A 23,722-nucleotide genomic window follows, 5' to 3' on the forward strand; every position below is an offset into this window, starting at 1 on the left:
CACAAGGAGCTGCCTGTGCCGGGAATCGAACTCAGTTCCTCAGTTCCCCAGGACCAAAGTCCACCACCCTAACCACTAGGCCACTCATCCAGTTGCAGGGGAGATGCTTTATCTCCCCAGCTTGCTTCTTGGACATCATTACACAATCTGCTGAGGTTCTAATAACACGTAAGTACTTGTGGTTGAGAAATTCTAGTAAGGAAACGCACGTTTTCCACTTTGAAATGCTGGTCTGACGGAGCTCTGGGGCTAAGCTGCTATCTTATCAGTTATGTCACTGGAACTCCTCCAATAATAATTTTTAACACAAGAGATACCTTCCCCTTCTAAAAATCTGGGAGCTAACATAACTGTAAAAGGGATTCTAGATTTCTTTTCTTTTGCTAAACAAATTTAGAGAACAGATTCTGTATTTCTCTAAAGGAAATGAGAGAATTTTTATAGGGAGTTGCATAAATAAAAATATTAAATGTGGTAATACTAACATTTTAATAACATTAACACTGTACATACTAACCAGGAAATTGCAAAGATATGGCAATGTTAGACTGTCTCAATGAAAGATTTTCTTGTATGATGTTTGCACAATGGCTGTTTTTGTTTCTATCATACTGTTTATATTTTGTTCTTATAAATATTAAGAAACTTTAACTTTGATACAGATGCATAGCTCTGTTTCTGTAAACTTTGTTTCTGTTATGATCACGTTTTAAAAACTCAATAAAAACAGTTGATGACAAAATCAGAAACAAGCAAACAATTAGGGTGGAGCCAGTTTTTTTTTTGGGGGGGGGGGGGGAGGCTAGGGGTGGACTGGGGAGGTAATGCATTTTTTCTCCCCCCTCCCACGTTAAAAATAATACCTTTGCTGGTGGGTATCCCAAAGCCCTGCGAGCCAGAGATTCACTGCTGGAGCCACCCCCCTTCAGAGGAAGTCGGTAGCATTCCTCCAGCTTGCCAACACCAGGACTCCTCACGCATGCTTAGTAGTCTGTTAGAAAAACAGGTTTGCCAAATTACCCAGTTCAGGCTAGAGACTTGTGGGATTTTGTAGTACCTGATCCTGCTCATTGAAATCAGTGCTACAAGTCCCCATTATACATCAGGATGGGGAGGTCAAAAATCCAGGTCTGTCTGAATCGCCAGCCTGGAACTGGGTAACTTGTCATCACAGAAAAAAGAAATTTGGTACTAAAGAGCTGAGAAACTAATCAGAGCCATGTTTATTTTGAGGAATCTGCTGTTGATTCTGGTTTTCATAAAAACTTTCTACTTATTTTATATTTTAAGATTATTGTAGCTCCACCCCCACCAGAAGTTAAAGTTGAGTACACAGAGGAGGAATCACTAACCGGCAGCATGGATGGGGGTGAGGAGCTACACACTCAGCAAGCGTTCCTAGCCTCATTGCCTGAGGTCAGAATTCAGAGCTCAGAGGAGGTAAAGGAGGAAGAGTTGAATCGGGAAGTGATGTCAACAGTGAAGAAAGAGGAAGACCTGGAGATAGACTCTATGGACATTCAAGAAGTGAGGCCGATGCTCCAGCAAGGGGTGGAGGAGGTGAAAGAAGAACACCCCACACCCATGGAGGCACCACCCCAAAAGGGCCGCAAGCCCAAGGACTTGGAGCTCCCATCTTCGTCCAATCTCCTTGGCCCCAGCGTGAGTCAGGACAAGATCAGTGCAACAGTAAGCTCACTGCTGGCACCAGGGAGTGGAGGCAGCGCCCTGACCCCCACCGTTATCACATCCCATGCTTTGGTGAGTGTAAGTCATGAATAGTTTACACTTCTACAAGTCTCTCCATCTTAACTTTAATACGGACAGAAAAGTAATTGCTTTCTCGGAATCTGTCCTCAGGTTACAATCTCACTTAGTTGAGTGCTGATTTTTTTTTTCCATTCCTTGCATGGAGATGTAATTCTGACATTTCCCCAAAAATAGGACTACATCTCCTTCCATGAAATGGAGGGGAGTTAACCTTAAGAGTAATTTTATAACAGGTTTTTAGTTGGGAGGCCAAGCAGGTACCTACTCGGAGGCTATGTCCTGAAGACACACAGGTACCTGTGTGTCTGTAAAATAACCTCACAAAACTTGCTGAAATTTTGTCTAGAATACAGCTGCATACATTTACAGCAGCTTGGAAACTGGTGTAAATGTACATGGCTGAAGAATGCATGTAAGTGTGTATTTATAACCGTATTTGGGCTTTGTGACTCACCCAGGCTGTACCCAAACTCTGCTCTCAACCACGCCACAGAAAGATATGTACTTGTCACAGTTGTGTATGGGGTAAATTTTATAAGGGACCTTCGAAGCACATACAACATGGATTGTGTGCAATAATCCTTTATAAAATTACCACCAAAGAATATATTGACCCTTTAATCATCACTCAAATGCATAATATAATGAATGTTTTAGCAGATTTTGTCTGTATGCAGGGCAGTTATCAAAGCCAATCCTGTGGGGGTGGGGGTAAAAGTGTTATACCAACAGAAATGGGCTCTTTGAAAACTACCCACTCTGTAGGTGGGTAAAATCTGTGTACCTAGTTCCATGATGCCTTCACTTGGATGTATTTGGGATGAGGAGAGAGCAGAAACTAAAACGCATGTACCTTTGTATTTTCAAAAGTAAATGCTTTATTTCAGCTGGGAACAAACATCTGTGAAAAAAGGAGGTCAAATATTTGTGGGTGCTTTCCAGTGCTGTGACCATGGATGGACAAAGACCCACCTTCTTTGAGCTCAGGCCCACCCAGTAGTGGTGCACCCTTACTTCAGCTGGCAGGGCTTCCCAAACCTTGCCAGCAGAAGATTTCCTCAAAGGTGTTCTGAACTCCTTCGTGCAGCTTGGCAGTCAGCTGGCACCTGATGTGCGAAAACTGAGCATGCATCAAGTGGCTCTCTAAAGCTGCCACTGACTGCTGAGCTGTGCTGAAGGGAGTTTGGTCACCTTTTAAAAAGGTCTTCAGCTAGTGAGACTTGGTGATCCCCTCCAGCTCGAGTATTTTAATTGACTTGGGGTAGGGGATACTGGGAAAGGGGGGCTGTAAAGGACTCTGTGCCCATCCAGTATTTGAGGTCTGGCTATGCCACTGGTACTTTCTCCTCTGGTGGGCGGCATAAAGATAGGACTGTGTTTTATGCAGTTATCCTAGCTGCTTGAGTGCTGAATACTAGCGAGGTGCGGACACCACCCCAACAATTTCCACAATATAGCCAGTTCTGGGTTAGGCACTAACCAGGTTTTCAGCGGCAATGTCTGGTTAAGTGCTGCTGAATATGCCTAGTTAGCCCCAGACGAGCGATTTAAACAGGCAGAAGCCAAATTTGGCTACTGAAATTGCTTTGAATATCGACCCCATAACGTATAGTCAGCTCGTGTAGCAACCCTATTCTCTGTACTTGGTGGACATGTTAATTTTTTTCTGTTCCCCAGAATAGTATATTAACTAGAACATTTTATTTCTCTTTCAGACCCCTGTGCTGCTGACCCCAAACTCCCTGCCCCCTGCCATCCATTTCTGGAGTACCTTAAGTCCTATTGCCCCCCGCAGTCCAGCCAAACTTTCCTTCCAGGTATGTCTTTTTCAACTTGCCACCTCTTATCTCCCCAGGGTTACAGATGTACAGCCTGAGCTGGAAGATGGATTGTTATTTCAGCTCAGTTTTCTAGTTAGTATTGTAGAGAATTAATCTTATACTGCCCTGCTAAGCAGGAGCATTCTCTTTAGTAAATCACATTTCAAGGAAAGTGAACTCTTCTAAACATTCCTTTGCCAACTTGACAATATATTATGGAAATAAAACAACTTTGGAAATATATTGTCAGGTTGGCAAAGGAATGTTAAGAAAAGTTCATTTTCCTTGAAATGTGATTTACTGCAGATAGTGTCCTCAGGGTTTTTTTTTTTTGGTGCCAATACGTACCGGTATGGCATACCGGCATCTTCCCCCCCCCCCCCCCCCCCCCCCCCCCCGATGAGTCCTGCACCCTTCCTCTTGCTCCCCTCTTCCCTCCTTACTTTTTTTTAGTGACTCAGCAGCGCGGTGCAGCGATTGAGAGGCTGCCAGTGTCGGGGCCTTCCCTCTGCGAGTCCCGCCTATGCGGAAACAGGGAGTTGAAATAAAGTAGGCGGGACTCGCAGAGGGAAGGCCCTGACGCTGGCAGCCTCTCTCTTAATTGCTGCACTGGCTGATGCTGGGGGCCTGGGCTTTCAGGCAGGCAGGCAGAGGGAGAAGGAGGATGGGCAAGGGGAGGCAGAATCACTGGATATGGATATTAGGAGAGGACGGAGGAGAAAAGAATCGTTGGACATGGATGGCAAGGGAGGACTGGGAAAGGAGAATCGCTGGACATGGATGAGAGGGGAGGGGCGGGGAGAGAGGAGACATGATGGACATGGATGGGAGGGAGATCAGGGGAGAGAGGAGAATCGCTGGACATGGATGAGAGGGGAGGGCAGGGGAGAGAGGAGAATCGCTGGACATGGGAGGGGAGGGCAGGGGAGAGAGGAGAATCGCTGGACATGGATGGGAGAACAGGGGAGAGAAGAGACATACTGGACATGAATGGGAGGGGAGGGCAGGGAAGAGAGAATCGCTGGACATGGATGGGAAGGGAGGGCAGGGGAGAGAGGAGAATTGCTGGACATGGATGGCAGGGGAGGACGGGACAGGAGAGAATCGCTGGACATGGGAGAGCAGGGGAGAGAAGAGATGCTGGACAGGGAAGAGAGGAGAAATGCTGAAAATGGAGAGGAGAACAGGAGAGAGAGGAGAATTGCTGGAGGTGAGGGCAGGGGATAGAGGAGAATTGCTGGACATGGATGGATGGGGAGAGAGGAGGAATGCTGGACTTGGACGGAGGAGAGGGGAGAGAGAATTATTGCTGGATATGGATACAGGGGAGAGAAGAGAGAAGAAATGCTGGACATGGATGGAGGGGAGGAGAGAGGAGAAATGCTGGACATGGGTGGAGGGGCGTAAAGAGAAAAGAAGATGGACATGGCTAGAGATGAGGAAAAGGGAAGAGAGGAGAAAAACTGCATATGGATGGAGAAAATAGGCAAAAGCTGGATCCACATTATACCTCCTCCAGTCAATTCCACGGAGGAGGACCCAACTTTTACATATGGACGTAGGGCAAGAAATGAAGAAGAAAGGAGGAAAGTAAAGAAATAAATGGAAAGGAAGCCATAGAGAGCAGCAGAATCAGAGACTGGGACCAATATGGTGAGAAAAACAGTCACCAGACAAAGGTAGAAAAAATCATTTTATTTTCATTTTAGTGTTTGGAATATGTCTAATTTGAGAATTTACATCTGCTGTCTTATTTTGCACTGGGTATATACTGGAGCTGTATCAGCTTACAGAAATGATTTATAATGGAAAAAAAATCACATCTTATTTTTTTTTCTTCTATACTGGTATATTTTCAATGATGCCTGTTTATATGCACCATGGCTAGTATAAAGGGTGTGGCTAATGTGGGTGTGGCTATCAGGGGTGGTGACCCCGCCCATAATGAGTACCGGTACCTTTTTTCCTACAAAAAAGCACTGGTCCTTCTTAGCATGTCAGTATAGTTGGGAATCAGTGAGGAACTGTAGCCTCTGACTGCAAGAACAGATGAAAATGTCCACTGGTTCCCTTATGGTGATCTGAGAGGGATCAGTTCTCAGCTACTTGTCACACTTGCCTTCTGAGTTAGAGGCAGACAAAGTAGTAATGCACCCTTTTGAAAGGTTCACGATATTTGTAAAGCAGAAGTACAAGAGAGGCAGCTGATAGGCAGACTCAGTGAGAGAACATTTTTAAACATGTGAAGGGAAATTCTGAAAAGACCCATCTACATTTAAGCACCAACAAGGGGATGATCACAGGCAAACGCACTCGAGGCCATTAACATTAGACTAGCGCCCATGTTTGCCTGCACTCCATGATCAGAGCCGGCGAGCGTGTGTAACAATGAGCTTGCTGGCTCTGAATTCTAATAGCATGCAAATACATGCTAAACAGAGACATTAGTATTCCTCCCCAATGCTCGGTGGGCAGCATGCCAAACAAGGGCGCTGCTCCTGTGCCAAACCCTACACCAGCTCGGAGCTGGGGTTAGGGTTTGCCAGGGCATGGGGAGGAATTGGGAGACCCTGTCCATCATGCATTTGAGTGCTTGCGGTCCCCCCCCAACAGAATCCCCCCCCCTTAGCCGCACCCTCCTTCCCATCTTAGCCTGGTAGTCTAGTGCCCCTCCCAACCCCCCCCCCCCCCCCCGTACCTGGAAGCAGCCCAGACCTCAAACAGCTTCTGCGTGAGGATTGCGCCTGTTGATAGAAGCTAATAGCGCGCATAATTTTGTATGCTGTTAGCTTTGATCATAGGGGCGTTATGTCCCCATGCTGTTGTGGTGCTAGTTTTACAGCACTATTTGGAACCTTTTCCAAAAAGGAACGTAGGCGCCTGCTTTCCTTTATAGAATACTGGCATAGTAGAGCATATGTGCTGGTGAACATTCTTGCAACAGAATTTGTCGAAAACGTGTAAATTATAATATTCAACAATTTCCATGTGTAACTGTGCACTCTGGCCATTCTCCATCCAGAATCCACCTGTGTTTACAGCCATCTTCAAACTATGCACCCTTACATTTAGGTGCCATGTTATAGCCAAAATATTGGCATTTGTGCGCATATGTGCAGTTAAATGTTGGCGCCCACATAGAAGGTAATTCTAGAAGGGAATGCCTAGATTTAGGCACCAAGAATGTGCCTATTTGAAGCCTTTTTTATAAAGAAAAGTAGGTGTGTACTTCCTTTATAGAATACTAGAGTAAGTGGCCAAAAGTATTCCTATATTTAAGGTGTGATCACTTAACGTCCACATTTGTAAAAAGGAAAAACAGTATGGCAGGGTCATGGGCACAGCTGGCCAGATCATAGTTAGATGTAGAGCACAACAGGTAGTGCACACACTGGAAGGACTGATGGCTAAAAGAAGAGCAAGGGGAGCACTGAATGTCCCACCAGTCTCTCTTACTCTGCAGCCTCACCTCATCCCCACCAGTTTACGCCACCTCACTTTTCTTCTCTTCTCTCCCCCACAGCCTTTCTTTTCTTATGCAACCAAAGCGGAATAGTAAGAGTCTGATAAATGAGATCATACCACAGTCCTATCCCTTCCTGTCCTGCCTGGCCTATCCATACCACCCACAATCAGGCAGGATGGTTATTTTGTAAAAAAAAGGAACACTATGTTCCTCTCCATTTCTCTTTCAAGTTGAGACTTAACTATAGGTCCTCTTCATTACAAAACTTTTTCAGATCATGGCATCATATAGTGCCAAAACTCCCTCTGTTCCCCCTTGTCCCTTCAGTAGAATAACTTGTATATCCTGGTGACCATAGGGCTGGAGAATGGCAAAATACCAGCTATTCCCCACCCTTGACCCAGCCCAGCTAGCACAGAAGTTTATTCTTTTATGTCTATAGCTTGACTTATATCCTCTATCTCTTCTTATACTTGGTCTTTTCTTATGCTTCCTCTCTGCCTTAGTTTGTCTTTTACAAATTCTTTTCCAGTCTTCTGATTTCTTTCATTTCTCTTTACTCCGTGTGTTTGATTCTCCATAGCCCGTCTCGCTTCCTTCTAGGTCACTCCCTTACTACCTCACCTTTCTGTCAGCCCCTCTTTTCCCAATACCACAAAGATGCACTCCATCTTTCAGCTCCTCTTTCTTTTTCATCCTGTGTCTCCTCTGCCTGCTCTTCTTCCTCTCTTCAAAATCATGTCTCCTCCCAGATCTCTTCCCCCTTTATAGCCCATGCTCTCTCCCTCAGTTTCTCTCACTCACATCCTGTTTCTTTTCCACTCACACAGCTACATTCCCAGTTGCTGTCCCCGTCACTCAGCTTCTCTTCTCTCTAGAGCTTTCAGACACTTCCAGCTATTTACAGCAAGGCTCTCTTTCTCAAACAATAACAGCTTTCAATTCCCTTTTACCTCTTCTTAGCTCCCCTCTATTCCTCTCTCCACAGCTCCACTACCAGTGCCTGTCCTGATCACCCAGCCCCAGTGTTGCCAGGTGGGCGGTTTTCCGCGACCCGCCGCGGGAAATTTTTGCCCGTGGCGGGTTGCGGTTTTTTGGGCTGCTTTTTGGGCTTCAGGGCGGTTTTTTGGGCTGCTTTTTCGGCCGCGGGGGCGGGGTTAATGACGTTTTTGGGCGGGGTTAGTGACGTAGGAGGCGGGGCCGATGACGTGGGAGGCGGGGCCGATGGCGGGGGCGGGGGTGATGACGGCGGGGGTGATGACGCGGGGGTGGGGGTGTCAGGGGCGGGGTTTGAGTTTGGGCGGGTTTTGGGCGGTTTTTGTGCTGGATTGGGTGGGAAAAAAATTTTCCACCTGGCAACACTGCCCAGCCCTTCACCCCCTTACTGTTCCTTTCTGATTTTTCTACCCTTTCACAGCAGCATTCTCTCTCCCCTTTCTAATCCTCTCCCTTCAGCTTCACTCTCAGCCTTTTCCGATTACCTGACCTCTTTTCTTTATACAGTTTCTGCCTATTCCATCCCTTCACAGTATAATTATCTCTCCCTGTCAGAAACCTTTTTCAGCTCCTTTCATAGATATCTCTATTCTTTTCCCCACAGCTCCACTCCCAGTCACCCAGCTTCTCTCGCTCTCTCTCACACACATATATTCTTTTTGTTTTCTCCTACCTTTCACAGCAGAATTTTTTCTCCTAGGCAATAACTACTACTAAGAATTAATTCTATAACGCTACTAGATGTACACAGCACCATATGCTAAACGTGTAAGAGACGGTCAGTCCTGGACAGAGCTTACAATCTAATCAAGACAGATGAGGGATTAGGGAATGATGGCGGATATGATAAACCGACATGGGTACTGAACAAGTGAATAGGATTTAAGAGTTAAAAGCAGCCTAAAAATGGTGGGAGCTTGACGTATCAAATCAGGAAGTCTATTCCAGGCATATGGTGCAGCAGGACAAAAGGAACGGATTTTGGAGTTGGCGTTGGAGGAGAAGGGTACAGATAAGAGAGATTTCACCGATGAACGGAGCTCCTGGGGAGGAGGGTAGGGAGAGAAGAGTGGAGAGGAGCTGCAGAGTGAATGCACTTGAGGGAATCCATGGTACTGTTAGATCATCAAGGAGTAAAAAGGGCACTTGGGGAGGACAGTGCCATAGCAGAGAGGCTGAATTAATTCTTTACCTTTGTTTTTACTGAAGATGATGTAAGAGATCTACCTGTACCAGAGATTGTTTTCAAGAGTGATGATGCAGAAGAACTGAAAGAAATCTCAGTGAACCAGGAGATTTACTGAGCCAAATTGACAAATTAAAGAGTAGTAAATCACTTGCACCAGGTGGTATATATCCTAGGGTACTGAAAGAACTCATAAAATTGCAGATTTGCTGTTAGTGATCTGTCATTAAAATTGTCCATGGTTCTGAAAGATTGCAGGGTGGCCAATGTAACTCCTATTATTAAAAAGGTATCCAAGGTGAACTGGGAAATTAGATCGGTAAGCCTGATGTCAGTGCTGGGCAAAATAGTGGGAACTATTATAAAAAATAAAATCACTGAAAACATAGACAAACATGGTTTAATGGGACAGAGTTGTGACAAAACGCCTAGCACCCACCTGGAGGGTCTGTCCCCAGCACACCTCAGGTCCGCCTGCACCTGCCGCTTGTGCTCTACACTAGCATTCTCCACCCCACCGACTGGGTCTTGCTTGCCTCTGGGCGAGTCTCCCACTCTCATATTATTCCCCAGTGATTTCTAGGTTACTGGGGCTCACTCCCAGGGGACCCACGGTTCCTAGAAAGCACTCACAGACCCAAAACACAAACCACCAGGATTCGTAGTCAGTCCAAGACATCAGAGCCAATAACTAATAGGTTTATTGTCACAAGATTTGAACAGTGAACCATATAAAACAGATGGAAAATTAACAGGCAATAACAGATAACTGAATATGAGTTATCTAAACATTTATCTACTACCTAAATAGTACATGGGGAGTTCAGGAACAAGATATAGCTGCTCACAGGTTATGAAGTCTGTTTCACAAGGTCTCAGGAAAAGAGAACCTTCTCTTTCCACTCCCTTATCTGCAACTAAAAAAAAATTACTTCACAGCTTAAGCTAACAGCTTTTGGAAGGAAAAAGAAATTTACAGTTCTGCAAGAACTTTACAAATAGACAGTCACCACCTGCTGGCCAAATAAAGGAAATACACATCATAAACAATAGCTATCAGGGTTGCCAGGTGGAAAATTTTTTTCCCACCCAAACCAGCCTAAATCCAGCCCAAAACCCGCCCAAACTCAACCCCCCCCCCTGACACCCCCACCCCCGCGTCACCAACCCCGCCCCTGCCGTCATCAACCCTGCCCCTGCCATCATCGGCCCCGCCTCCCTCGTCATCGGCCCCGCCCAGAACGTCACTAACCCCGCCCCCTGCGGCCGAAAAAAACGCCAAAAAAAACCGCCCAAAAGACAAAAAAGAAGCCCAAAAAACCGCAACCCGCCGCGGGCAAAAATTTCCTGCGGCGGGTCGCGGAAAACCGCCCAATTGGGCGGTAAAACCGCCCACCTGGCAACACTGATAGCTATATAATTTACAAGCAGGAAAATTCCCTGTTTCACCACAAGAGTCAACATAGATTCAGCCAAGGGAAGTCTTGCCTCACCAATTTGCTTCATTTCTTTGAAGGTGTGAATAAACATGAGGTGAGATGGTTGATGTAGTGTACCTAGATTTTCAGAAAGGTTTTGAGAAGTTTTTCATGAAAGTCTCCTGAGAAAATTAGTCATGGGATAAGCGGCAATGTTCTGTTGTGGCTTAGGAATTGGTTGATGAATAGAAAACAGAAGGTAGGGTTAAACGACCAATTCTCTCAGTGGAGGAGGGTGAATAATGGAGTGCCCCAAGGATCTGTGCAGGCACTGGTGCTATTTAACATATTTATTAATGATTTGGAAATGGGAATGAGTGAGGTGATTAAATTTGTAGACGACACAAAACTATTGAGAGTTGTTAGAACACATACGGATTGTGAAAAGTTGCAGGAAGACCTTCAGAAGTTGGAAGACTGGGCATTCAAATGGCAGATGAAATTTAATGTGGACAAATGCAAAGTGATGCACATTGGGAAGTATAATCCAAATCATAGTTACTTGATGCTAGGGTCCACCTTAGGAGTCAGCACCCAAGAAAAAGATCTAGGTTTCATGGTAGGCAATATGCTGAAATCTTCTTACTATAAATTACAGTGAAACCTCGGTTTTCGTTGACTTCGGTTATTGTCGGTTTCGGTTTTCATTGATTTTTATCAGTGAAAAATTTGTCTCTGATTTCGTTAGTTGCCTCGGTTTTTGTTGCTAATTTTGTGAAAACAAAGGGCAACCCACGCATTCTCCTGCTCATTGTGGCGTTGTTTCTCGTTGTGTGAGCATCACCCCGCGCGTCTAACGCAACGCACGCAAGATAAAATCACATGTGCTCAAATCTCATTTTCCCTGTTAAGTGTTTCCCTTGTTAATAAGTTAACCCTTTCCTTTAGCTCCATCATGGGACTATATTTATTCTCTATAAAATGTGTTTTTGGTATGTATTTTGGAGTGTCTAGAACGAATTAATTGGATTTGCATTGATTCATATGGAAATAATTGCCTCGGTTTTTGTCTGTTTCGGTTTTCATTGATTGTTTTCGGACGGATTATCAACGAAAACCGAGGTATCACTGTATTAGGAAAGGGATAGAAAATAAGACAAAGAATATTATAATACCCTGTATTGCTCCATGGTGCACCTTGGTTTTAAAAGATATAGCAGAATTAGAAAAGGTTCAAACAAGGGCGAACAAATGATTAAGGGGATGGAACTCCTCTCATATGAGAAAAGGCTTAAGAGGTTAGGACTCTTCAGCTTGGAAAAGAGATGGCTGAGGGGGGATATGATAGAGGTCTAGAAAATACTTTTTGGTGTGGAACGGGTAAATGTAAATCTTTTTTTTTTTTTTACTCTTTCAAAAAGTACAAACACTAGGGGTCACTCAAGGAAGTTACATGGTACTACTTTTAAAACGAACAAGAGAAAATATTTTTTCACTCAATGAATAGTTAAGTTCTGGAACTTGATGCCAGAGGATGTGGTATCAGCAGTAAGCATATTTGGGTTTAAAAAAGGTTTGGACATGTTCATTGAGGAAAAGTCCATAGTCTGCTATTGAGATAGATATGGGGAAAGCCACTGCTTGTCCCTGGGATCAGTAGTATGAATCTTGCTACTATTTGGGATTCTGTCAGGTACTTGTGACCTGAAATGGCCATTGCTGGAAGCAGGAAACCAGGCTAGATGGACCATTGGTCTGACCCATTATGTCTATTCTTATGTAAGTCAATAATAGGAGTTTGAACTGTGTGCAGAAACGGATATGGCACCAATGAAGTGACTTGAGAGGGCTAATCTGAAAGTAGTGACACTGGCAGAATAAAATAATGCAGCATAATTTTGAATGGATTGATGGGGAGGGGCGAGATGGCTTAGTGGGCGACCTGTGAGAAGCAAGTTGCAGTAGTCAAAGTGTGAGGTAATAAGAGTGTGGATAAAGGTTTTGGTGGTGTGCTCAGAAAGGAAGGGATGAATTTTGGTGATTATAGAGAAAGAAAAACAGGTTTTAACAGCCTGTTGGATATGCGCAGAGAAAAAGCGAGAGGAGTCGGGTGACCTCAAGGTTTCAAGATGATGAGAGTGTTATCCACAGAGATAGAGGAGAGGTGGGTTTAGGAGGAAAGATAAGAAGCTCAGTCTTGGCCGTGTTTAGTTTCAGATGGCAGCGGGACATCCAGGCAGCAATGGCAGGTTGAGACTTGAGCCTGGATTCCTGCTGGAATTTCTAGTGTGGAGAGGTAGATCTGGGAGTGGAGTAGCAGCCTAATGGTTAGTGGAATAATAGGCAGTCAGTGGCCCAACTGTTTGGAGAGACTAAAGGGGGTGGGGCTTGCATCCATTATTGTCTGACAACAGACAAAAAAAAAAGTAAAATAGTCACAAGTAGTACCTTTTATTAAATGTAGATATTAGATATGTATTATATGTCAAAGAATAAAGTGGCACCATCATTAAAACAGTGAAGACTTCAGTATGTGTATATGTGTGTATATCTATCTACCCATATCTATATATATCTTAGACAAGTTAAAGTGCATTGAAAAAAGTGTTCCTAGATGATGCCAGCCCCTCCGTAGAGGCCCTATGTTTTCAGTCTTTTTTGTTAAATTTAGGCAAAGATTCTTTTTCCCAAATATTTGTAGGAAACTGGTTCCATAAAGCAGGTGCCAGACAAAATAATGCACTCTTGCGAATGGATATCCAGTAATAGGAGGAATGATCAGTCTATGCTGTGATATTGATCTCAGAGTTCTACTTATGTCGAAGGGCACAGTTAAGGATCCAAGATAAAGAGATATATTAGTGTAAAATATTTTGTGTTTTCAGCAGTAGAGTTAAGTAATTTGCCCAAGATCACAAGAAACTGCCATGGTTTGAACCAGGCACCCCTGGTTCTTAGCCCCTGCTCTAAACTTCCCTCCACATAATGACTTTCACACTGTAGCATAATGTTGTTTATAAGTATCCGATAGTGATTAGATCACTTCAGAAAGTCATATCTACTACTACTACTAAACATTTATTAACATGACACAACCCATTTGGTAAACTGATGAATGAAAAGGCTGCAAAATGTATATGCTTGTACTTGAACTGCTTTATTGTTGTGTCTCTGGCTTCCTGATGCACTACTGGCTGTGGTACACTTTAGAAATCAATGGACACTTGGATGGAAATCAATCTAACAGCAGTAGAATAGAGAGTATTTTCTTGCCATTGAGGAACACCTGCAGTCATGATGTAAAGGTAGATAATGCCTTCCATGTCTTCAATTTCAGACCTGGTGTGCCTGCTCTCCTTCTTAGACCCACTCTATTTTCATCCCCCCTCCTCCCATTCCAGTCTCTCCCTGTCCCTGACCTTAATCCTGTTCTTTCCCTCCTCACCCTCCCTCAATGAAGCAGTCTGAAATAAATCTGAATCGAATTGATACTTGGCTGCCTTGATGTCTTTCTCTGCTGCGGTCTGCACTCTAGCGATTATAGCAGGCCTGCCTTGGGGACTCGATGTTCTTCCTGTGTCGCGTCCTGCCCTCTCGGAAGCAGGAAGTTAAGTTGTATCAGAGGAGACAGGACGCATCATAGGGGGAAGGCCAAGTCTTGAGGCAGCCCTGCTATAATTGCTAGAGTGGGTGGAGACCTGAGAGCGCTGTCCGTAGCACTAGTGTGTGAGTTGGGGGGGGGGGGGGAACAGCGGGAGTCCTGGGGTGGAGGGGCTGACTGTCACCCAGTGCAGAAACCGAAGGTAGTGGCAGGTCCCACAGCAGGATGCGCTGCAGCAGCTAATTCTGACTATTCCTGTGCTATGCAGGTCTGTTTGCAGCTGGGGAGGCTTAGCTTCCCCAAGCCTCTTATACCAGGTTCCTAGGAGTGCAATGGAGAGGAGGAGTGGCCTGACGGTCAGTAGTGGGTCAAGATGTGGTGGAACTGAGTTCAATTCCTTCTTCAGTTCCATGTGACACTGAGCAAGTCGCTTAGCCCTCCATTGCCCCAGGTACAATATAATACTAGATTGTGAGCCCATTAGGGACAGTACCAGTACCTGAAAAAGAAAACCACTTAAGTGTAGGTGGTATATAAATTCTGAAAATAAGTAAAGATGATACTGAAAACCATGGGAGGAGATCAGGCACCGAGGGAATAAGTATAGATGGAGAAAAAAGATCCCAAGACAGCCCTGAGGTACACCCTCTGATAGTGGGATAGAAGTGGAGGAGGATCCACCAAGAGCATACACTAAAAGTGCAATGGGAGTGGATAAGAAAACCAAGAAAGAACAGAACCCTGAAATCCAAGTGAGGATAGTGTATCAAGGAGAAGATGATCAATACTGTCAAGCAGATATATTGAGAAGAATGAGGATAGAATAGAGACCTTTTGAGGAAGTGATGTAACTGGGCAGCTTAGCTCTTTCATTCCTGTCTGACCCCGCTTGCATCCCTCACAAATCCACACCATCAGCAGAGTTGCTTGGTTTTGAGTGACGGTTTTTCACTTGGGATATTCTGAGCCATGAGCAAAGTGCTAAATTCTGTGCATAAGGAAGCTAAAAAGGGGACAGGAAGACCTGCGGCCAAGAGCACACGCCGCTATGCATCCTCAGCCCCAGCATTGGAGTCGGACGGCGCTTTCAGTGGCAGATTCACCTCTTGGCACTGGTGGAGGTAAAAGCTGTCCTTGGGCACGAAAACAATGTCTTGCTGACATATGCGATGACATCAAGACATCTTGAGATCAGATATTAAACCTCATTGACAGTCTTAAAGCTGTGACTTGCGCAAGTTGGAAGACTGCATGGCAGAGTTGGAATCTAAAGTGGAGGAGCATGTGGACCTCATTTCTACCTCACTGACGTGGGTTAATCAGCTTTATGATCACCGTGAGGAACTTCTTTATAACATGGATGACCTTGAGACTTGGGGAAAAAGGAAGAATTTGTGGTTCAAAGGTGTTCTTGAGGTAGGGGATACAGAGGACGTTGTTACAGTTCATACGCTTTGTCGCCAGCTTCTTGCAGTGGAAACTGACGCAGTGCCATTACCTTTGGAGAGGGCACTTCAAGCTTTGAGAGAGCCCTGGGATAACACACCTCTTGATATCATCACTTGCTTTGTTCACTATTCTGATGATGAGCAGGTTTTGGCTAAGGCGTGCCAGGTTTCTCAACTTCTCTATAATGAGGCTAAGATTACTATTTATCAGGATACGTTGCAGCAGAGGCGTGCCATGAAGCCTGCATTGGTTCTTTTGCTCCAAGCTCATGTGACGTATTGTTGGGCTTTTCCATTTTCTTTGTTTTGAAGTTGCTGGAAAATTGCATGCATCCGTAAGTTGGGTGTCCCTGGAAAATTTTGCACGAGACTAGTTTGGCCTCTACACCACTTCCACTGAGTATTGTGGCACCTGCGACCAGGGAGACATTGCAGTGATGGCAGTGAGTCCTTGGAGGGTAGAGGAAGTCCATCTGTAGCTTTCATTTGAACTTTTTTATATTTTGTTCTGTAGCTCAGTTTATTGCAATGTGGTCATGATTTACACTGTTATAGTATTTAAGCACTTGCTGTGTGGTTGGTTTGGGCTGGAGGGATTATTAGCAATATTGTTACAGGCTTTGTGTGTCTGAGGGGATGGGGTGGGGAAGTGGGTGCATTTGGTCTGAGGACTCATGACCTCAGTTGCCCACCCAGAGGTCCCTCTGTTTAGTCAGAGGGCTTCCGGGTGGTGGATGTTATGTAACTGGAGTGGGGGAAAGGGAGAGGGCGGTGGAATGGATAGAGAGAGGGTTGGGATGGGTTGTTTTGGGGGTAGGACTTTTGTTCAGTGTTTTCTCTGGGATCAGATTCATACTTGGTTTCCTTGCTTTTGTGTTGCTTTTTATTTGTGTGACAAATGACAACTGATCTGAAATTTCTTACCTACAATGTTAAGGGCTTGAATTCTCATTATAAATGACACTCTCTCTTTAAGAAATTACTTAGAGTACTACTACTACTTATCATTTCTATAGCGCTACTAGACGTACGCAGCGCTGTACACTTGAACATGAAGAGACAGTTCCTGCTCGTCAGAGCTTACAATCTAATTAGGACAGACAGGACAAACAAGAGATAAGGGATTATTAAGGTGAGGATGATAAAATAAGGGTTCTGAACAAGTGAATAAGGGTTAGGAGTTAAAAGCAGTATCAAAAAGGTGGGCTTTTAGCTTAGATTTGAAGACGGCCAGAGATGGAGCTTGACGTACCAGCTCAGGAAGTCTATTCCAGGCACGTGGTGCAGCAAGATAAAAGGAATGGAGTCTGGAGTTAACGGTGGAGGAGAAGGGTGCAGATAAGAGAGATTTACCCAATGAACGGAGTTCCCAGGGAGGAATGTAGGGAGAGATGAGAGTGGAGAGGTACTGAGGAGCTGCAGAGTGAATGCACTTATAGGTCAATAAGAGGAGTTTGAACTGTATGCGGAAATGGATAGGAAGCCAGTGAAGTGACTTGAAGAGAGGGCTAATATCAGCATAATGACACTGGCGGAATATTAGTCATGCAGCAGAATTTTGAACAGATTGAAGAGGAGAGAGATGGCTAAGTGGGAGACCTGTGAGAAGCAAGTTGCAATAGTCTAAGCGAGTGTTGATAAGAGCGTGGATGAGGGTTCTGATAGTGTGCTCAGAAAGGAAAGGGCAAATTTTGCTGATATTATAGAGAAAGAAACGACAGGTTTTAGCAGTCTGTTGAATATGTGCAGAAAAGGAGAGGGAGGAGTCTAAGATGACCCCATGGTTACGAGCTGATGAAGACAGGAAGGATGAGAGTGTTATCCACAGAAACAGAGAATGGGGGAGGAGGAGAGGTTGGTTTAGGGGGAAAGATAAGAAGCTCAGTCTTGGTCATGTTTAGTTTCAGATGGCGCTGAGACATCTAGGCAGCAATGTCAGACAGGCAGGCCGATACTTTGGCCTGGGTTTCGGCTGAGATTTTTGGTGTGGAGAGGTAGATCTGGGAGTCATCAGCGTAAAGATGATACTGAAAACCATGGGATGAGATCAGAGTACCAAGGGAAGAAGTATAGATGGAGAAAAGAAGAGGTCCCAGGACAGATCCCTGAGGTACACCAACTGACAGTGGGATAGAAGTAGAAGAGGATCCACTAGAGTATACACTAAAGGTACTCTGGGAGAGATAAGAAGAAAACCAGGAAAGAACAGAGCCCTGAAATCCAAGTGAGGACAGCGTATCAAGGAGTAGGCTGTGATCAACAGTGTCAAAAGCAGCAGATAGATCAAGAAGGATGAGGATAGAATAGAGACCTTTGGATCTGGCTAGGAACAGATCATTGGAGACTTTAGCAAGCGTTGTTTCAGTTGAATGAAGGGGGTGAAAGCCAGATTGAAGTGGATCAAGAATAGCTTGAGATGAAAGAAAGTCAAGGCAACGGCAGTGAACAGCAGGTTCAAGTAGCTTGGATAGGAAAGGGAGGAGGGAGATGGGGCGATAGTTGGAAGGACAGGTAGGGTCCAATGAAGGTTTTTTAAGGAGAGTTTTGACTATGGCATGTTTGAAGGCATCAGGAACAGTCGCAGTGGACAGTGAAAGATTGAGGATATGACAGATAAACGGGGTGACAGTAGGAGAGATAGTGTTAAGTAGATGGGTGGGAGTAGGCTCAGAGGAACAGGTAGTTAGTTTCGAGGAGGAAAGAAGATGTGTAGTTTCCTCTAAAGTGATTTCAGAAAAGGAAGATAAGGAGGCAGGGGTTGGAGGGTTGAGAGAAGGGACTAAGGGAAGGAGAGGTGGAGGTGACCTGGTTGAGAATTCAAGTTTAATCTTGTGAACCTTATCATGAAAGTACAGGCTCACTTGTTGTGTGTGTGTGTGTGTGTTTAAAAAAAAAGACTCACTTTTTGAAACAGCATCAGGATTTGTTGACACATCCCTGATTTTTCTATTGTTCACTGTACTTCTGATGTGCATGGGGCTAAGAAACATGGGGTGGCCGAATTGCTTCATTCATCAGTTCAGGTACAACTTCTCCATATCAAATCTGATCCTGATGGTCATTTTATTCTGCTTGACTTAATGTTGAAGCAGAATGAGGTGACAGAGGCCACTGTATATGATCCTAATGAGCATCAGGATCAGTTTTTTTTTACTAAGCTTCTCTGTGTTTTGCAGACTTTTGCAAGGCGTAGGATCATCTTGGTGGGGTCTTTAATGCCAAAATGCAGTCTGTATTGGACCGAAGAGTTCCCCTATTGGCTGTCGATCTTAAGATATCTCTTACCCTTGTGCAAATGATCGAGAGCTTAGGTTTGTGTGATGCCTGGCAACTTGGCCACCCCACTTTCTGAGATCATACTTTTTATGCTCATTCCCATGGTACATATTCTCATTTAGACTACATTTTTTTGGAGAAGAATTTACCAGGTATGGGTTGTTTATTTGCTATTGGATATATTAATATCTCAGATCATACACCGATATGGATGACTAAAAGGCTTATTTTCGAAAGAGAAGGGCGGGCTTCTTCCGACACAAATCGGGAGATGGGCGTCATCCTCGCAGGGTCGCCCAAATCGGCATAATCGAAAGCCAATTTTGGGCGTCCTCAACTGCTTCCCGTCGCAGGGACGACCAAAGTTTACGGGGATGTGTCAGCACCATAGCGAAGGCGGGACTGGGGCGTGATTAAGAGATGGGCGTCCTCGGCTGATAATGAAAAAAAGAAGGGCGTCCCTAACGAGCACTTGACCGACTTTACTTGGTCCATTTTTTCTTGCGACCAAGCCTCAAAAAGGTGCCCAAACTGACCAGATGACCACCGGAGGGTATCGGGGATGACCTCCCCACCAACCCCCTCCCACCCTTTAAAAAAAAAAAAAAAAAACTTACAAATTTTTTTTTTGCCAGCCTCAAATGTCATACCCAGCTCCATGACAGCAGTATGCGGGTCCCTGGAGCAGTTTTAGTGGGTGCAGTGCACTTCAGGCAGGCGCACCCAGGCCCATCCCCCCCTACCTGTTACACTTGTGGTGGTAACTGTGAGCCCTCCAAAACCCACCATAAACCCACTGTACCCACATGTAGGTGCCCCCCTTCACCTCTTAGGGCTATGGTAGTGGTGTACAGTTCTGGGGAGTGGGTTTTGGAGGGCTCAGCACCCAAGGTAAGGGAGCTATGCACCTGGGAGCAATTTGTGAAGTCCACTGCAGTGCCTCCTAGGGTGCCCGGTTGGTGTCCTGGCATGTGAGGGAGACCAGCGCACTACGAATTCTGGCTCCTCCCACGACCAAAGGGCTTGGATTTGGTCGTTTTTGAGATGGGCATCCTCGGTTTCCTTATGGCTGAAAAACGGGGACAACCATCTCTAAGGTCGACCTAAATGTTGAGATTTGGGCGTCCCCGCCTGTATTATTGAAACGAAAGATGGACGCCCATCTTATTTTGATAATACGGGTTTCCCCGCCCCTTCGCGGGGCCGTCCTGCAAGGACACCCTCATGAAAACTTGGGCGCCCTGTTCGATTTGCCCCTCCACATCATCTCTTTGTGAGGATGTGACAGGCAGTGGGTTCTTAACAACTTATTGCTCCAAGATGTGGAGATTTATAGACTGTTTAATTGTCTTGCGGGACTATTTGGATAATAGTATGAACTTGGGCTCCTCCCTTGGTATGGTTTGGGATGCCTTCAAGGCAGTGTCTTAGGGTTATTTTTTTACAAAACCTAGCCAGCGTTCTAGAGCCTAGAGAGATCATTTGGCTTAATGTTTGACTCAGCTCGGGCTCTTGGAGGGGTGGCAGAAGGCCTCTGGGTCTGTGGTGGACCTTCGGAGCTTCAGGCTGTTAAATTGTGACTGGCTTTTATTTATGATGAACAGTTACAATTTTGTTAACAATCGACTAAAACACACTCAGGCAAATATTCAAAACCATTTAATTGGCTAGGAACGGCACCTAGCCGGTTAAATGGTACTTAGCCAGCTATCCGCGAGAGAGTCTCTGAGGCTCCCTCAAACTTTTTATTTTTTATATAAGGATAAGAAGATAAGGGGTCTAGGAGTCCCAAATGTGTTTTAGTATTATCATTCAGCTCAGGCTTGTGCTGCACTTGAGTGGTTTCAGGATTTCCCTGCTAAGCTGTGGGTTAATTTAGAGCAGATTATGTTTGGGCCCCGATTGTTGAAACATCTTCTTATGTGGTTCCCTTGAAGTATTGGCAGATTTGTGTCCTATTTCTGCCACTTTTCAATTTTGGGATTCTTTCTCTGCTAAACATGAGTCTACTTTGTTACGTCGTACACTGATTATACACAATCCATTGTTTCCTCCAGGAATTGGGGTGGAGGGGACAAATTTTTCCTGGTCGGCTTCCCTGGAACGGACAATTTTTTGTTGTTTGTATCCTTTTCATCCCCCTGTGATGCCTATTAGCTCTCTCCTTCAGATGTTTATGCATATACACCATATAGGGGAAGGGAAATGGGATTTGATATACCGCCTTTCTGTGGTATTTTGCAGCTACATTCAAAGCGGTTTTGAAACACTTTTTAACTGCTCCTTATATTAAGAAACATATTTTGTGAGAGGATTCTTATTTAGAAGATGTGTGAGGATTCCAGGGGTACTAAGGGGGCTTATTACATGGCTTTATAAATTTTTGTGCAAATGCTCTAAGCCTTAACTTCCTCCACATGGTCAATTGGGAGAGGGAGTTAGGTGTTACTATTCAGGAAGATGACTGGATTGTTATGGAAAAAGCATTGCAAAACATTTTTGTAGCTGTTTTGGTTAAAGTGAATGCTATAAAAATGTATCGCTGGTATCTTACCCCGATAGAGTACAACATATGTTTCCAGGAAGCTCCTCCAATTGCTGGAAGGGGTGTGCTGTATTGGTCACCATGGGTCATATCTGGTGGTCTTGCCAAAGGCCCAGGCCTGTTGGAGGGCAGTGCAAGCTAGACTGCAGCATTGGATTAGCTGTCCTGTTCAGTGGCACTCAGTGGTGTTTGATAAAAAGCCAGTGGGCCTTACCTATCAACAATCTTTGTTGGTTCGTCATGCCTTCAATGTCGCCGTGAGACTCAATTTGGCACAGCGTTGGAAATTGCGAACTGTATTTTCCCTAGTTCAATAGATTACCAAGTTGTGGTATATTTGTGACATGGAATGTTTGGTTACACTTAGACATTTATGGCATATGGTCATCCTTTTATATTTGCAAATTTTTATTGGAGGGTGCTTCTTCTGTATAGTGGGTTTGTCCACAGCGTATTTTGTTGGATTGTATTTCTAATTTTGTTTGGATTTTCAATAAACTACTTCTAAAAAAAATTTTAGAGACCTTGGATCTGGCCAGGAATAGGTCATTGGAGACTTTAGCAAGGGCTGTTTCAGTTGAATTTAGAGGGCAAAAGCTAGATTGAAGTGGATCAAGAATAGCTTGAGATGAAAAAGTCAAGACAACAGTGGTGAACAAGCATGTTCAAGTAGCTTGGGTAAGAAAGGGAGGAGGGAGATGGGGCAATAGTTGGAAGGGCAGGTAGGATCCATTGAAGGTTTTTTGAGGAGTTGTGTAACTACAGCATGTTTTGAAGGCATCAGGAACAGTTTTAGTGGAAAGTGAAAGATTGAGAATATGACAGGAGAGAGAGTGTTCTGAGTAGATGGGTGGGAATAGGGTCAGTTTGAAGGAGGGAAGAAAATGTGCAGTTTCCTCATCAAGTGATTTCAGGAAAGGAGGCAAGGGTTGAAGGAGGGTTGACAGAATGGATTGGGGGAAGGAGAGGTGGAGGTGACTTGGTTGAGAACTCAAGGTTAATCTTGTAAACCTTGTTATGGAAGTACTCAACCATTGTCTGGGTAGAAAGTGAAGGGGGGGGGGGAGTTGGAGGCGAACGGATATCACATTCACACATTCACCCGGGTCCCAACACACAAGCAGGAGATGGACAGACCTCGGGGCAGGGCCCCCCTTGGAGGCTGGGCCCAGGGAGTTTTGTCCCCCTGCTCCCCTCTCAGTGGCCCTAGTATGGTCAGCATGAGCACAAGATTTTAGCCAAAGGCATTCAGCAGATTCGACACAGGAACATAGGTAGCATATTCTAGAGGTCAGCCAAAGTTGGGGTTTGGTACTCCTTACAGAACAGGGAATGGGAGGAGTGAGAGTCTCCAGAGCAGAGGAGAGAATAGTATTATAGGAAGAGACAGCCTCATTGACAGACTTGGATAACAAAGTGGTTGAGAAGAGGGATGAAACATTGGTAGAGAAAGTGTAAGGCGTAATAGCTTGAAGATTCCTAATTGTATTGATGGAAATTATCAGATGATGATCAGAGAAGGGAAGAACTGAGGTGCAGAAATTTGGAAAGTGAGAAGTTAGAGAAGAAAAGATCAAGACGATGTCCATTTCTAGTGAGTAGAGGTAGTGGAGCACAGCTGAAGATTGAAAGGGGATTTTAAAGCAAGAAAATGAGAGGCATAAGAGAGGGGTCATTAACATGAATGTTAAAATCCCCAAGAATGAGGGGAAGAGAATGTTCAAGAGAGACAGAGAAGGAAAGCCAGGAGGGTCATTCTATGCCAAGTGATCTAAAATTAAAAAAAGTTCCCACCATCATGTTCTCCAATTTTGTTCAAATTTTATCTGTTGCACGAGGAAGGTGTTAAACGAAGTTTCCCCAAAATTTGAGGTCTCTAACTGCAATAGTTGCAGATCTAGACCCCCTTTTCTGAAAGGTTGTCAGCCCATGAGCACGCGACATTTACCAAAATGCCATTTTTGGGGTCTAATAAAATCCAAACACATTTATAAGAATGGCTAAAAAATTCAAATCCTGTACAGTTTTTGATGCTAATTCCGATGAAATACATTTTAACATTATGGATGCAAAATCCAGTCAAACAAGTTGACTCAAAGTGTGCATCAAAATTGGTCGTGACTCATCGGAACATATTTGGACCAATATTCAGACTGCAACAACTTCCATCCAAACAAAGGTACAGACTTGAAATTT

General features: G+C 44.6%; 1 protein-coding gene across 1 annotated transcript in view; it reads left to right on the top strand.

Moving 5' to 3' along the window:
- ELK1 (ETS transcription factor ELK1) overlaps nt 1-23,722 on the top strand; it is a 45,567-nt gene that overhangs the window by 16,655 nt on the left and 5,190 nt on the right. The window contains exons 5-6 of the mRNA XM_030192388.1: nt 1,291-1,761; nt 3,486-3,587. Of these exons, the coding sequence (XP_030048248.1) occupies nt 1,291-1,761; nt 3,486-3,587 (573 nt within the window). The remainder of the gene's footprint in view (nt 1-1,290; nt 1,762-3,485; nt 3,588-23,722) is intronic.

Source organism: Microcaecilia unicolor, chromosome 2 (genome assembly GCF_901765095.1).
Source record: "Microcaecilia unicolor chromosome 2, aMicUni1.1, whole genome shotgun sequence".
Classification (NCBI taxonomy): domain Eukaryota; kingdom Metazoa; phylum Chordata; class Amphibia; order Gymnophiona; family Siphonopidae; genus Microcaecilia; species Microcaecilia unicolor.